At 29.1% G+C, this 16,560-nt stretch overlaps 1 protein-coding gene across 11 annotated transcripts in view; it reads right to left on the reverse strand.

The window, feature by feature from the left end:
• Nucleotides 1–16,560, reverse strand: part of LOC127279858 (1-phosphatidylinositol 4,5-bisphosphate phosphodiesterase gamma-1) — a 449,077-nt gene that overhangs the window by 81,790 nt on the left and 350,727 nt on the right. For 7 of the 11 annotated variants that reach the window (XM_051302488.1, XM_051302487.1, XM_051302489.1 and 4 more), the window contains one exon: nt 10,519–10,658. The exons of the other annotated variants lie outside the window; for them this stretch is intronic. In XM_051302488.1, coding sequence (XP_051158445.1) covers nt 10,519–10,658 — 140 coding nt within the window. The remainder of the gene's footprint in view (nt 1–10,518; nt 10,659–16,560) is intronic. 11 annotated transcript variants of the gene reach the window in all.

A 16,560-nucleotide genomic window follows, 5' to 3' on the forward strand; every position in this document is an offset into this window, starting at 1 on the left:
ATTTTATTTTGTCTAATATTTTCTGAATTTCTTTCAGTTCAATAAATTAATAATAATTAAGAAATAAAAGAAAAACTATTATTAATTTATTTGTAAATTATTATTTATTACACTTCTGTACTTTTTTAAATAACAACAAACAAAAATTGTGAAAAATATAAAAGCCTAATACTTTTTTCCATAGTCACAAGATAGAATATACGTAATAGGCTGCAAGTACGGACTCTATGGTCGTGACGTCATCGAGCCGTAGGAGCACTTACGGACTCTGTGGCAGTATTTTCAGGATTTCAAAATTAATTTTTGGCAGTAATCGACATTTTGTTTATAAAAAATGAAAATTTTGAAATTTTTTTTGCGCCATTAAATAGAGCATGCCAAAATTAGTTAAGTACCGTTGTAATTATTTTAATAACTTTTATATATTAATTATGCTAGTTAAAAACGCGTTTCTTTAAATATCTCGAAAACACTCTAAATGCAAGTACGGACTTTCTTCATCAGCACGGCAGGATTGGAGTTGATTTTTCTGGGGCTGTCAAGAAAAAACTGATAATTTTAGAAAAAATCATGAATTTTCTCCCAATAAAGGAAAAAATTTTTTCTAAAGGGCTTCAAATTTACTATTTTTACGTATTTTTATGTGTAGATTATAGAAATAATTTAATAAACATGATTGAGTTTATTTCTTCAGTCGTTACAACTCTAAAACAAATAAAATCGGACAAGTGCGAGTTACACTCGCACTGAAATCGAGGGTTCCGTACTCGCAGCGAACTTATTTGGTATAAAAACAAATGTTTAAAAAATATGTGTTGTATGACAACTAATATAAGTGATACAAAAAGGAACAATTTTGTAAAATTCAAGAAAATTGTTCCTCTTCGTATCACTTATATTAGTTGTCATACAACACATATTTTTTAAACATTTGTTTTTGTACCAAATAAGTTCGCTTCGAGTACGGAACCCTCGATTTCAGTGCGAGTGTAACTCGCACTTGTCCGATTTTTTATTTTAATATAATTTTTATTATTATTTAAATTAATATTTGAAATATAACTTTTCATACTAAAATTTATTATTTCAAAAATACAACTAATTAATTATTTTCCCTACTTGATCTTCTTAACACTATATCACTATCATGAAAACTTTCGTCGTCATTAGGTGATTGATAATCTAGGAAATCACTTGATTCGGAAATACTTTCTGAAGAGCTGGAGTCTCTCCCTGAGACCTCGGTTTGTAACTCGAAAAGTTTATTATTCTTTAAAAATGCTGTTGCTTTTACTGTTCCATCTGTGGGGTTGATAACATTGCAAACTGATTTTTTGAACTGCACACTAAAACCTTTTTCTAATAGTCTTGACCCTGACAATAAACTAGAACTTAGTTTTGGCACGTACAAAACATCCATAACTTATATTGAGATTTCCTTTCCTTAATTTATCACTTTGAGTGTCCCGGATCCGATCCCTTCGATATCGGTAAATTCTGTTCTATCTGCAAACTGTACCCTTCCTTTCTTTTCGAAATTGAAGGTTTCGAAAAATTCTTTGTTGTTGGACATGTGGCTTGTCGCCCCTGAGTCCATAATCCAACTTGATTTTTTTATTTCTTCATTTTCACTGTAAAAACTTGTACACAAATATTTTTTAGTTACAAAGAAACATATACTTCCATCAACATGTGTTCTGCCGTGTTTGCTTTTTCTTTTTCTTGCTTTAGTTTCCGTTTTTTGTACTTTTCACAATCCCGTATTAAATGACCTTTATTTTTACAAAAATAGCATTCCCTTTCGACTATAACTTGTGCCTTGAGTGCTGATTCCCGCGATTCATTTTCTTCATTTAATGCCATTTTGTTTTTCCGCCTTTTATATTCGTCGATGAGTTTACTTTTCGTTAATGACAATGACAAACCTTCTTGTCTTCCCTCTAGTATTGTGACCAACGTATCATATGAATCTGGTAGACTTTCAAGAAGCATGGCAGCTGCAAATTTTTCCCTTATTCCTTCACCTAGAGCATTTAATCTATTAACGATTTCTTGAACTTTATTGACATGATCTTCCATATCACCGTATTCACTTAAACGCATCCTGCACAGAGTTCTATATAGGTGGACAATACTGGCTTCCGAAGATTTTTGGTGATAATCTTCGAGAGATTTCCAAGCTTCCTTAACATTTTTCGCGTTTATAATATGAACTAACTGATTATCATCTACGAGTAATGAAATCGTCGATGATGCTTGATCGTTCATTCTTTTCCATGCTGTATTTGGTTCAACTGGAATTTCTCCTCTTACAACTGTCCATATCTCTAAATTAATGAGCATTTGTTTTACCCTGAATTTCCACACGGCATAATTGTTATTATTGAGCTTCTCAACTTGAAAGCTCGGACGGAAACTTTGAGCCATCATGAAATTAAATACTCTTTAATCACTGAACTATAGAAACTTCAAAAATGTCACCCGTTTTTATACTTTACTTACAAACTGTATGAACTATCTGTTAACCTTTTTATTGTTCTTTATACACTTTAGTCACTGTTATTTAATGTACTTTATTTTAATTCTTCACTCGAAAATTTTATTTACTTGATATTCACTTTATTTCCTATCTATTCTGGGCCCATAACCTGTTGAAACTTGATAGGTTATATGGAAATAATAACAGGTATAAGAAATTACATCAAATGAATTAACACTTTATTTAACATTTCGACGGCTTAGAGTGTAAAGCTGCTAACTCCACTTTTTATTGAATTTGACATTTTTGTTGCATTCGAAAGAAAAAGGCATGATACATCGCCTGTATAAACCATTTAACTTAATTACGTCCGTAAGTTGTAAAAAAGTGCAATGAGTAAAACTGCTAACTCCAAATCTGTCAATTTGTACGTGGAAAAAACTGCTAACTCCAATAATAACCATCAATGGATGGCAAGTTGGCCACGCATTGTTTAAAGTTTTCTAAATTTAAAACTAATGACTGGAGTGTACAGTACATACGTCAAATATACCCTAGAATACGGTATTCTACGTTTTTATGCGTAAATTGGTGTTATACGCGTAAGAAACCTTTATGTTGCTTCCCATCTCTGCTGATGAAAATATATAAAAGATAAAACTGTCATTTTGAAAATTGTTGTTGACATTTTATAATTACGTATTTTCAACAACAAAAATCGTGGAAATATTTGTTATTATTGACAAGACAACAGTATATTGTTAAGATTAATTAGAAAAGTAAGTATTTTTTTCATTTTTTACAATTATAAAAATGTAATTGAAATTTTTGTTCAAAATAATATAATATAACCTATAAATGTTCATGAAATATGTTTAAAACCAATTTTTTTATTAAAAAAAGTTATCAATTTCTAGTTTTTACTTATTGTTAGTGGTCTGTATTTCAAACTATTTGTTATAAAATAAAACGTGTCATAATTAAAATTGAATATACAACGTTTAATATTAAGAAATATAAATTATAAATAATAATAATAATGTTATTTCACTTGGTAAAGAATCTTTAAAAAAGTTACCAATTTCTAGTTTTTTCTTATTGTTAGTGGTCTGTATTTCAAACTATTTGTTATAAAATATAACGTGTCATAATTAAAGTTGAATATACAACGTTTAATATTAAGAAATATAAATTATAAATAATAATAATAATGTTATTTCACTTGGTAAAGAATCTTTAAAAAAGTTATCAATTTCTAGTTTTTTCTTATTGTTAGTGGTCTGTATTTCAAACTATTTGTTATAAAATATAACGTGTCATAATTAAAGTTGAATATACAACGTTTAATATTAAGAAATATAAATTATAAATAAAAATAATAATGTTATTTCACTTGGTACAGAATCTTTAACTTTGTTTAAAAATTAAAAAATTTAGATTTTTTTCATAACTTTTAAATAAAAGCAAATTCTACAAAATTTTATTTTTTGAAATTTTCCCTTACTTAAATTTAAAACGCTTATTTGTAGAGTAAGGATTTTCCCTTCCGGAATGTTTAATAAAAAGTTGAGAAAAATTCGATCCTTGGAAGGAATGAAATAACATAAAAGTTGTATGTTATTAATATTGTTTATTGTTACAAAACTTTTATGTTATTTCATTCCTTCCAAGGATCGAATTTTTCTCAACTTTTTATAAAACGCTTATTTATTCACGCTTAATAACTTTTTCGTTACAGATGCAAATATAATAATGGTTATTGGAGAAACCTGTGATAATATCAGAGGAGGTATATATCAGCCTTTTAATGATAAAAAAAGCAGTACTACTCAAGAATCTTCTTCTGATTCTTTTCTTGTTGGCAATAAGATACAGATTGATGAAAAGTGTAACTCTGTAAAAAATAACTCTTCTAACTATGTTACTAATCAAGAATCTTCAGAGCAAATTAAAGATAATTCCAGAGGATCTGTTGACGTCTTCGCAAGTTGTTCAGGTTTTAACAATTTTCACATATTAGATCCGGTAGAAGATCCGATATCAGATGAAAGTGATCGAGAGGGCTTAGTTCCATATGATTTCCATTCTGACAGTGAATCCGATTATGAATATCCAAAAAAAAGTAACACAAGAAAAAGAAAGGCTCAAGTTCAAAAGTCTAATTGGTTTGCTGCTAAAAATAGGAAACTAAGAGAAACTGGGAAAAAATACTATGGAAGAAAAAAAGAAGAAACATGGAATTATGAGGTTTCAAAAAAACCAAGAACATTAAAAATGAGATGTCAGTGTAAAGAGACAGCAAAGAGAACCTTAAAGTGTTTAGATTTTACGGAAGAAGATAGACTACATATTTTTACAGATTTTTGGAATATGAGTTGGCCTGAAAAAAAGTTTACGTTGGAGTTCTGGTTACATCTGTACCTGTTAAACGACCACGAGGTAGAAAAAGAAAAAAGAAGTCAAGAAGAGGACAATCTTTCATTTACCATTTAAAAAAACAAGATCAACCTTTAAAAGTATGCAGGACCATGTTTCTAAATACGCTTGCCATTGGTAGAGCGACTGTACTAGGCTGGAAAAACAAAGGGAAATCCATCAAAAATAAAAACGCATCCACAGTTAGTCAACTACGTAAAAAAAAGCTACTACTAACCCTTTTGATAAAGAACGCCAAGAGCTTGAATCTTTTTTAGACTCTTTACCTGCTATGGAATCACACTACTGTCGTTCTGAAACCCAGAAAAAATATTTGTTGCCAGAGTGGAAGACAAAACGAGCTGTTTACGAATTTTACAAAAACGATTGGTGTAAGTTACGTAACGTTAAGCCTCTATCTATTGCCGTTTTTCATGAAGTTTTTGATAATAAAAACCTTGCACTGTATTTTCCTAAAAAAGATCAATGCGAGAAGTGTGCTTTATTCAAAGCTGGAAATTTATGTCAAGATATTTATTTAGAACATCAAGCGAAGAAAGAAGAAGCTAGAGCTGAAAAAAATAATGACAAGAAGGAAGAAAAGAACGTTTTTACAGTTGACTTACAATCTGTACTCATGGCACCTAAGTCAAATGTCAGTAGCTTATATTACAGAACAAAACTTCAAGTTCACAATCTTACGTTCTATAATTTAAACAGCAGAGATGGCATTTGTTATTTATGGAACGAAAGTGAAGGAGGATTAAGCTCTGAAGAGTTTGCAAGTATGTGGGTTGATTTAATTGAAAAATTTATTGAGCAGCAAAACAAATTAACAGAATCAGAGTCAGACAAACATAAAAAATTAATTTTTTATAGTGATGGGTGCACTTATCAGAATAGAAATTGTGTGATGTCCAATGCTCTATTGTCTACAGCTATGAATAATAACATAATCATCGAACAAAAGTTTCTCGAAGTTGGGCATACCCAGATGGAAGTTGATTCTGTCCATGCTACTGTCGAGCGAGCTCTCAAACACAAAACTGTCAACGTTCCTGTCGAATATGTAGAGATTTGCAGATTAGCTAGGAAAAAACCAAAACCTTACGATGTAACGTACTTAAACTACAATTTTTTCAAGAAATTTGACGAAGTTCAGTTCTTTAAAAGTATTCGTCCTGGTCATAGTAAAGGCGATGCAAAAGTAACTGATATACGAGCTCTGCGTTATACTCCAAACGGTGAAATATTTTTTAAACTGAGATTCCCCGATGAGTGGAAAATGTTACCCAAAAGAAAATCTTTGTCAGTGGTTCCGTTGCCGCTATCACGCCTAAAAAATCTTCATCAAAATAAGAAAAAAATCACTGCGAGAAAGTTTGAGGATTTACAATACATAAAGAATACTTTACTTCAAGATTATCATCAATATTATGACAATTTACTTCACGACTGAAATATTAAGACTGATAATTGTAATTTTATAATGTTCTAATTCATTTATTTAAATTAATGGTAATTGTTTACTTATTATTATTATTATTTACTTGTTAATTAATTAATACAATAGAGGTTCATTAAAATATAAAATGAACCAGATAAGAAATTTGTTACAAAATAAAGTTATCGTTTGTTAATTAAAACTTCCTCAATAGGGAAACAAAATTGACAACGTTAGTTAATTAAAATTATTTATTTAAAATTGAATTAATTAATAAAAGAATTATTAAATTATTTATATTTAAATTAAATTTAATAGAAAAAACTACATAAATTTAGTAATTTAAATTTTAACTAACAAACGTAATTTTCAATGTCTCGAGACTTAAAAAAAATATATATTTAATTTTTGTTGAATTTCATCATTTTTATAAATGTTTTATAAGTTTATCAATAAAAATTTTTGTACCAATTATAAATTAATTTTCCTATTTTATGATCACAAAGTTTCCTTGATCCTTTCTCCAGAGGATAAGTATTAATTTTTTGCAAAAAAATGTGCTAAGTCCCATATCGTAAATTTTATCTTTTCCGAAAACCTGCTAACTCCCAAAAATTGTTTATATAAAAGTAACTATTGATTTATTTTGCTTTTTTCATATATTGTCATAAAATAAGTTATTAAATAAACCAACTATAATTTACATTTTGTTCTAGATCAACCAGATTGCTTTCTGGCAAGTTTTTTATTCGCCCTGTAAAATTTACTAAATGAGCGTTAGCAGCTTTACACTCTAAGCCGTCGATTTGAAAAATGACTTATACACTTAAACAACTTAAAATATGTCTTTAACTTGAAATATATCTTAAATGAACCGTACAATGTGCATACCGCAAGACCCTTTTTGTACGACTAAACCCAAAATGTGCGGATTTTACTTTAACTTATTTGCTATATATATGAAAATAACATTATCGTTGTAATTCCAACAGTTTTCTAATATAAAATGTTTTTCCGTGCATATAAAAGCATATATATGTTACGGTCATTGTCGACATTGCCCGAGTATTTTTAACAAACTTCAGTGAAATGTGACAGTGGCCACTTACTTTTGGGCAGTGTCGACATTTCCCACTTACATAAAAAAGACGATAAATTACAAGAAATATATTTATTTATTATAAGTACAAGAATGTAATTTATTTATTTTTGCTATAGTTATCGTCATAAAAGAAAATATAAAATAACTTTCATTTTATCCAATTTTCGGTTGACGATAACTAAAATCTATTAATATTATAATATACAAAATTTATTTTTACATTGAAAACAAAGGTTTTTAACATCTATGTCTTTAATCTTTAATCTTATCTTTTTAACCCTATGTATTTTAAAATTTTTAGATATCGTCATTAGAGTCATCGTTACTCTACACATATACCGCTATCATATATAACTTACATAAAGTTTGGGACTTTTAATATGTAACACATTTGAAGTGTTTTATGCAGAATAATGTGCAACGATATTCGACAGGTTATTCTCAATGTGTTTACATTTATACAAATAAATTGATATTAAAAAAATGGTTACTCAAAAACCTTTGACAATGGATTAACTAATCATTGATCAGCTTCTTGAAAAAAATGCAACAAATGAAGTCGATGTCAGCGGATGCATCGGTGAAGCAAGAGTTCAATCCTAACCTCAACATGACATCTGGTAATTTAAGTAATAATTTAAAGTTACTTTTTCAGGCCATTTTACAGAATGACAATCATTTAAAGATTGTTTTAATTCTTTAGTACGTAATAATGTAATTTTGGATAATCTGTCAAAATTTCCCTTTCTTAAAAGTTCTTTAAGTACACTGAGAGACCTTTTGAACCGTAGCCTACTTTCGACACGCGGCTGCGGAGCATTCTGTTGGTAAGCTACAAGACTATACGTTTCGGCTGCTGAGGTAAATTTTTGGGCTTCGGGCGAAACATTTTACAAAATTTTAAAAATAAAAAAATAATTAAATAAATAATTAAACAAAAGTCTTGTCCTTTGTACAACAATTGGTAAAGTTTGTCTAAAATCGCCAGATGCAATAATAATTTTATTACCAAAACTTTCTGTACTTTTACATAAATCTCTTAACAATCTATCTACTGCTTCAAAAGCATGCTTTGAAGTTATGGTTATTTCATCCCAAATTATTACTTGACATTCTTTAATTTTTTTGCCATCAATTGTATCAGGATTTATATTGCATATTGTTTGTTCATTTATCGTCAATGGTAATTTAAACGTTGTGTGTACAGTTTTGCCATTTATCAATAAATTTGCTGCTATCCCTGTCCATGCCACTGACATTATAGAAATTTCATTTTCATTGAAGAATTCAATAAGTGCATTCAGTAAATAACTTTTACCACTGCCTCCAGGACCATCAATGAAGATATTTCTATTTACAATTTTATTGTAAAATACATCAATTTGTTGGTAAATTAAAATCTTTTAATGATAAACTATTCATTATTAGAATGTTACTTATTATTCTTAAAGCCCAAATTTCTTCTTGCTCAGGATTTATTTTTGGATGATAGAAGTGCATTTTATATTTTTCATATAATTCACAAGCATTAATTGGATTATGATATATGGGGGATTCCATATGAAGTGATCAAGGTGAAAAAAGTTATTTCTCCAATCATACCCAAACATAGGGCATTTTGTAGTACTATTAGATGGTAATTTTTGGTAAAAATATTTTTCTATTTTAACCAATATTTTTTAGGGGGGAGGGGTTGGAAGTTTTAGGATACCCTTTACTTTAATAATTTCTATCTCTGACACAATTGAATAAAAAATTTTTGCCAATATCAGTTTTTATAGGTTCTTTTATGCCCTTTTGATTGGTAATATGCATTTTTGAAAAAAAAAATTTTTGACCAAAAAAAATGAAAGTCAAAAATAAATTTGACTTTTTTGGGGTGACAGACCCGATTTTCTATTTTTTTTTTTAAAACGAAAGCTGAGGTTTTTTCCTATAAGGGCATATAAACGAAAAAGTGGGACTTGAACGATTAACCTCTGAAAATTAGAGATTTGTAGTTACTTGAACGCTGCGAGCTATTATTTGTCATCACGCGCGGTAGCTCGCAACGTTCAAGTAACTACAAATCTCTAATTTTCAAAGGTTAATCGTTCTAGTCCCACTTTTTCGTTTATATGTCCTTATAGGAAAGAACCTCAGCTTTCGTTTTTAAAAAAAAAATAGAAAATCGGGTCTGTCACCCCAAAAAAGTCAAATGATTTTTGACTTTCATTTTTTTTGGTCAAAAATTTTTTTTTTCAAAAATGCATATTACCAAGCAAAAGGGCATAAAAGAACCTATCAAAACTGATATTGGCAAAATTTTTTTATTCAATTGTGTCAGAGATAGAAATTATTAAAGTAAAGGGTATCCTAAAACTTTCACCTTCTCCCCCCTAAAAAATATTGGTTAAAATAGAAAAATATTTTTACCAAAAATTACCATCTAATAGTACTACAAAATGCCCTATGTTTGGGCATAATAGGAGAAAAAACTTTTTTTACCTTGATCACTTCATATGGAATCCCACATATACATATGTAGGCGAATAATTCACATATTGCTCTTAGAAATTGCGTTTCACAAGCTTCATTAAGACATTATATATATATATATATATATATATATATATATATATATATATATATATATATAATATACATAAACTACAATAAGTAAACAACAATAAGTACAACTATAACCGAGCGAGCGAGGAATACATCGCTAGTTTGTATTAAAATTAAAATTAAGAAAATAAAAATTTATTCTTAACTGTCTAAGGACCAAATTATTTCTTAAAAAATCAGAATTTTTTATTTTTAAACAAGTATTTCAGCAAAACGATTAAGGTTTTTTATCCCAAACCTGAGTTTAGAATTAGAAATTCATTAGACTAAATGAAAAACATTAGTCCAAAATCCAGTTCTAAAACTCAAGGAACTTATGCATGAAATAACAAAAAACTGTTGCCTGAAAGCAACACTGGTCCTGATAGGGTTAATTATGGTAGAGCAGATAACATGCAAAAAAGAATTTTCAAGGTATTTTTCTAGTAATGCAGTTTTATAAGTTTTGTAATTTAATATTTTACTTACAGGATATGTAGCTTGAGCAATAAAATTACTATCTCCAAACATATCTTCATCTTGAATGACAAATCTTAATAAAGCAATACATGGGTTTATTATCTCAAACTCGCATGTTTCATTCCAGATTGGATTAAATCCATTATCAACTAAAACAGATATTATTAAATTAGAGAAAATCTGTTTCTTAATTAGATTCTTGATGCACCATAAAAAATTATATAGAGTAGAGTACACAGTGGGACTAAATGTCAAAAAAACGTTGCCAAAAAAATTTTATTTTATGTTTTATTGTTAGTTTCTTTTTATACTCGCTTGTAGGATTGCGGCAACTTTGAATTAATTGAAAGTATACACAGCTTTCAGAGAAGCAGAATAAATAGGTTAAGTTCTAATTGTTGAATTTTCTCCAAAAAAGGTTTTATTTATATATCTCAAAATGGAAAATCTTCTTGGACGTAACTATTATACGCTTCCTAGTTATACTGAGCATTAGTTTCACGTTTCGAAACAAAAATTAATAAAACTGCGAGAAAAAAAATAATTACAGTTATCAAATGAGAAATGCAGAAACGATGGGATATTAAATTAGAAGCAAAAATAAATGATTATTTATTAAAGAAACGTACATTTAAACAAAAAACAATTATTCTTACTAATTCTAACCTCTGAGTTAAAAACATTGTGAAAACAGTGTTTTGTTGGTAATTTTACCTATATATATAGGTTCCTTTATAAAAACAGTAATAAAATCCTAGATCCACATAGGAACCCATATAGAATTCCATGTAAAATCATATATAGTACATTCGGACACGATTTGGTGTATGATTTCATGTAAGAATTTATGATTTTGTTTCTACATTGAAACTTATGTGAATTCCTACATTATTTCCTATAATATTTCTAGCATAATATTTTTGTCAATTTCCTTCATAATTAACACTAGGTAACAAAAAAATGGTCATTTTGTGTTTATTTCAAAATTCCTGTGTTTTTTGAATATTTGGGTGTCAATGAACAAGACAACTCAAAAATGAAATTTTTAATTTGTTGAGTTCCCTAATAATTGAGGTTAAAGTGTCGAAAAATGGCTTTTTAGTCACTTTTTGAAGACTATTAAAGGAAAACGTGAGGGCATAGAAAGTTTTAATAGGGCTCGAAAGAAAGCTTAAACCTTCAACTTTAAGACCCAAAACTGAAATGTCATGCAATAATTGTGGGAAGCCTGTATTTGACGCATAACTCCTAACGTATCATTGAATTTCTATTTCAAATCTTTGGGAATGTATGCTTGATAAAAAAAATCGGATTTGCTTGAAACTTGTCACTTAGCAGTTTTTGGGTTGCTGATTACAAATTTGAGGTTAGGTTTTAAAAATTCAAAATGGCGGATCCAAAATGTAGGACAAAATTGTTAAAAACTGTTCAAATTCTCTTGAGTCTTGTTACTCGGGGGTTTTTGGGGTCCCTGATTACGAATTTGCAATTAGATTTTCGAAATTCAAAATGGTAGATCCAATATGGCGGACGAATTTCTTAAAATCTCTTTAAATTCTCTGGAGTCTTGCTACTCGAGAGTATTTAAGGTCACTGTTTAAGAATTTGAAGTCAGATTCTCGAAATTTAAAATGGCGGATCCAATATGTCGGAAGAATTTTTTAAAAACCGCTTAAATTCTCTTGAATCTTGTTACTTAGGGGTTTTTGAGGTCACTGATTACAAATTTGAAGTTAGATTTTCGAAATTCAAAGTATTTGAGGTCACTGATTGCGAATTTGAAGTCCGATTTTTAGTATTTTTTGTCGCTTGATAATAATAAAAGAAAAAGCTAATATTGTACACTATAAAGGATTTTAAGATTCAAGTTTCATTTAAAGTTGGTAATTTATTAATTGGTTTCTTTTTTATATAATATGTAATTTATATAATATATACCACATAGTTTACAAAGATTTAAGCCTGACAGTAATACCTTGGAATATCCGTATCTTACATTTAAAAGAAGACTTTAAAAATTCTTCTTTTTTTTCAAAACAGACACTATGAGCTAAAAAAATTTTATTTCAATTTTCCAAACTGGAATGCGTTGAAATTTTATTGTTATGTAATTTTATATATAAATGATTTTAAAACAGAACCAGTTAGTTTTCAAATTTTAAATTATTATGATTTGTGTATATAATCATACTGAATAGTTTTAAGTGATAAATTGATAAAAACAAAAAAAGAAATGTCTTTGGAAAAACATTCAAAAGACGTTTAGGAATATATTGACCGGTTAAAGTTATGTTAAATAAAATAAAGTTATTTATTTATATTATGAACGATTTGTTATGCCAGGACCCTGGCGGATTAGATTTACCCAATGTCCACCCAGCTGAGTGGATATTGGGTCAACATTAGGAATAACGTAAAAAAAATTGATAAATAAGCTAAAATTGTTCAAAAAACATTTTGTAATTGAGAGATGGACTTCTTAAGAGTTCACTTCTGTATTGTTTATGTTAAATTAATTTAGAATTATTTAATTATTAAGGAAAAAAGAGAAATTAGTCAAATCTGTCACTTTAGATATGCACGATACCTATAGCAAAAAACGTTTCAATTCCGAAAGGCGGAACGCGCGCCAAGATTTGAAAAGAGTTACAAATTTTAAACATTCATCAAATAGGAAATATGCAATTTTTTTCTTTATTTATAAAAAAATTTTAGAATTTTGTTAAAATAATAAAAATTAGGCTGATATATTTTTCATAAATTTTTACTTATAACTTTTTAAAAAATTCTTAAATAGAAAATCAAAAAATTTAGTTCAATTTGTATTTTGCCATCATAATTTTCAACAAAAATATAATTTTTTAGACATAAAAATAAGAAAAATTTAAATTAAAAAATTATTTAACAATTACAATTTTTTTAATAAAATTCTTTTTTTTTTAAAATTTGCAGAATTTTTATTTCATATTCACAATTCTTTAATGAAATTGTTTTTTTAAAACATATTATAAAAAAATTAATCATTTATTTAAATACCAATTTATTTAAATTAATACTATAATAATCACTATTTCTTTACTTTTAACTAACGCCCTATATTAGTTGCAGACGCCGTTAGATGGCAGCAGCATGCAGGGAGCACAAAGTTGCAGCTGTAATATTACTTAAAATTAGTGACTATTAGCATATTTTCTATTTGATGAATGTTTTAAATTTGTAACTCTTTTCAAATCTTGGCGTGCGTTCCCCTGTTCGGAATTGAAACGTAATTTGCTATAGGAATCTTGCATATCTAAAGTGACAGATTTGACAAATTTGACTTTTTTCCTTAATAATTAAATAATTCTCAATTAATTAAACATAAACAATGCAAAAGTGAACTCTTTAAGAAGTCCACCTCTCAATTATAAAATGTTTTTTGAACAATTTTAGGGTTACTTGAAATCCTGCGCTAATTATGCGCAAATACTGCGTTTGGGCCGGTGTATTTTGTATTTACTTATAACGAATCGTATTTATTCTTTTGATTTTGTAATTTTTGTGTGTTAAACAATAGTCAATGTCCCAGTGTACACCGCCAGAATTATCAGAAGCAGCAAATAATGCTATTTCTCAGTTATTGCCGCAAAAATCAAAAGAGCGGTACCTTACAGCGTACAAAGTTTTCGAATACTGGAAATTAAAAAAAAGGCACAAGTAATTTCAGAAAATATCCTACTAGCATATTTTAGTGAATTGACAGTGAAATTGAAGCCATCAACACTTTAGAGTCATTATTCAATGCTCAAAAGCACAATAACGACTTACAACAATATCGATATTGGTTCCTACACTAAATTAATTGCTTTTTTAAAAAGAAAATCAAGCGGTTTCAAAAGCAAAAAATCCAAAATTTTGACGGCAGATGACATTGCAAAGTTTTTGAACGAAGCACCGGATGATCAATTTCTCATAATGAAGGTAAGTAAACAAAAATTCATTTGTGACAGTAAACAAACGTTTGAATGTGAAAACCAAAAATAAATTTACTTGTATTCCTACAGGTTGCTTTGATTTTTGGTATAGCAGGCGCGTGCAGAGGTGGCGAATTAACCTCTATAAAGGTTTCTGACATTGAAAACAGAGACGATTTATTATTGTTTCATATTCCTGATACGAAAACCAAGATTTCCCGTTCTTATACGATTGATGGTCAATTTGCGGAAATTGTGCAGAAATATATTGCACTGCGTCCAAATAAAGTCGAAACAAACCGCTTGTTTTTGAATTTTCAAATTGAAAATGCACAAGCCAAGTTGTAGGCAAAAATAAATTTGCAAAAATGCCAAAGGAGATTGCAGAATATCTTCATTTACCTGATGCTCATTTATACACTGGCCACAGTTTCCGTCGCAGCTCGGCGAGTCTACTTGCGGATTCAGGTGCAGATATGAATACGATCATGCGCCATGGAGGATGGAAATCTCCGACAATCGCAGAAGATTGTATTAAAATTTCTTATTAAATACGTTTCTATCTAAACAATAATTAACTTGATTATTTTCAACAGGTTACGTTGAAAACTCCGTAAATAATAAGCGGAAAATCGGTAATCTTATTACGAATTTAATAAAACTACCTTCAAAGTCAAATGCCAAAGATGGACCTTCGACCTCAAAATCACAGAAGATGAACGATCAAATTGATCAACATGCTTCAACATCTTCTGGACAAAATGAGACCAATGAAGTTAACGTTCACATTTCGTCACAGAATTCTTCGAGTTTGACAGTTGAGAATAACTCACAAAATTTGAACATCACTGAAAGCAAAAGCAACCCTGTTTTCCAATTTAATAATTGCAGTGTTAATATTCAATATTATTATAAATAACTTTGATTCTTTAGTACAATTGTATACAAAGATAAATTTAATTACTTAATAAAATTGTTTAAAATAACATGGTTTTTTCTTTTTTTTTTATTTATTTTTTTTAATCGGGTTGTTGTGAAAAGTATAGTGCGTATCTCGGGGAGAATCATCTTTTTCGCCTCGAGTGACTTGCCGCCCTCGTTTCGCTCGTGCGACAAACGTCACCCTCGTCGGAAAAGAGTGCGTTTCTCCCCTTGGCACGCAATATACTATTGTTCTCACATATGTTATTTCAAATGGTAAAAAAATAAGTTTTCAAAAGTTTTCGAAAGGGCCGACGTAACGAAACGCTACTTAGACATAATAGAATACTGATTTCTTCCCCAATAGTTTTCGAAAGGGTTTAAAAACTTGTGTAGCTCTGTAACTCGATTGGGACAAGATATCTGTATTCAACTTTGTCTAACTAGCGCCTCGTTATGTCGGCCCTTTTGAAAACTATTGGAAATTTAATTTTTTACAATTTGAAATAACATATCTGAGTAGAAAATTTTTTCTAGCTCTGGAACTAAAATTGGACAAGAAATAATTATTCTATTCGGTCTAACTAGCGCCCCGTTATGTCGGCCCTGTTGCAAACTATTCAAAACTAATTTTTTTGACATTCGAAATAATATGTATGAAGAGAAAAATTTTTTCCCGGAACTCATTTTAGATAAATATCAGTGTTTTAAGTTGCCTAATTTGCGCCCTGTTATGTCGGCCCTTTTGAAATCTATTGAAAACTTATTTTGTTACCATTAGAAATAACATATGCGAGAACAAAAATTTTTGGAGTTCCGGAACTTGTTTTAGTCAAAAAATAAGTCGTATAATATTTGTCTATCTAGCGCCCGGTTACGTTGGTCCTTTCGAAAACCATTGAAAACTTAATTTTTTGCCTTTTTAAATAACATATGTAAGTGGCAAATATTTTGTAACTTCTTGCTGTTAAGTTACTGTAAGGATATCTGTAGGGTTTGTAAGATTACTGTGTAAGTCTACAGTAAACTTGAGGTCATCTTAAAATTTTGGCCATTACAGTAAGCTTACACAGTAAACCTAAGGTAATCTTACACAGTAAGGTTATTGGAAGTTTACATTGTAAGGTTGTAGTGAGTTTACGCGGTAAGGTTGTTGTAAGCTTTCCGTAAGGTTACT

This window comes from Leptopilina boulardi, unplaced genomic scaffold (assembly GCF_019393585.1).
Source record: "Leptopilina boulardi isolate dan_hultmark-lab unplaced genomic scaffold, ZJU_Lbou_2.1 LbouV2_224, whole genome shotgun sequence".
Taxonomy (NCBI): domain Eukaryota; kingdom Metazoa; phylum Arthropoda; class Insecta; order Hymenoptera; family Figitidae; genus Leptopilina; species Leptopilina boulardi.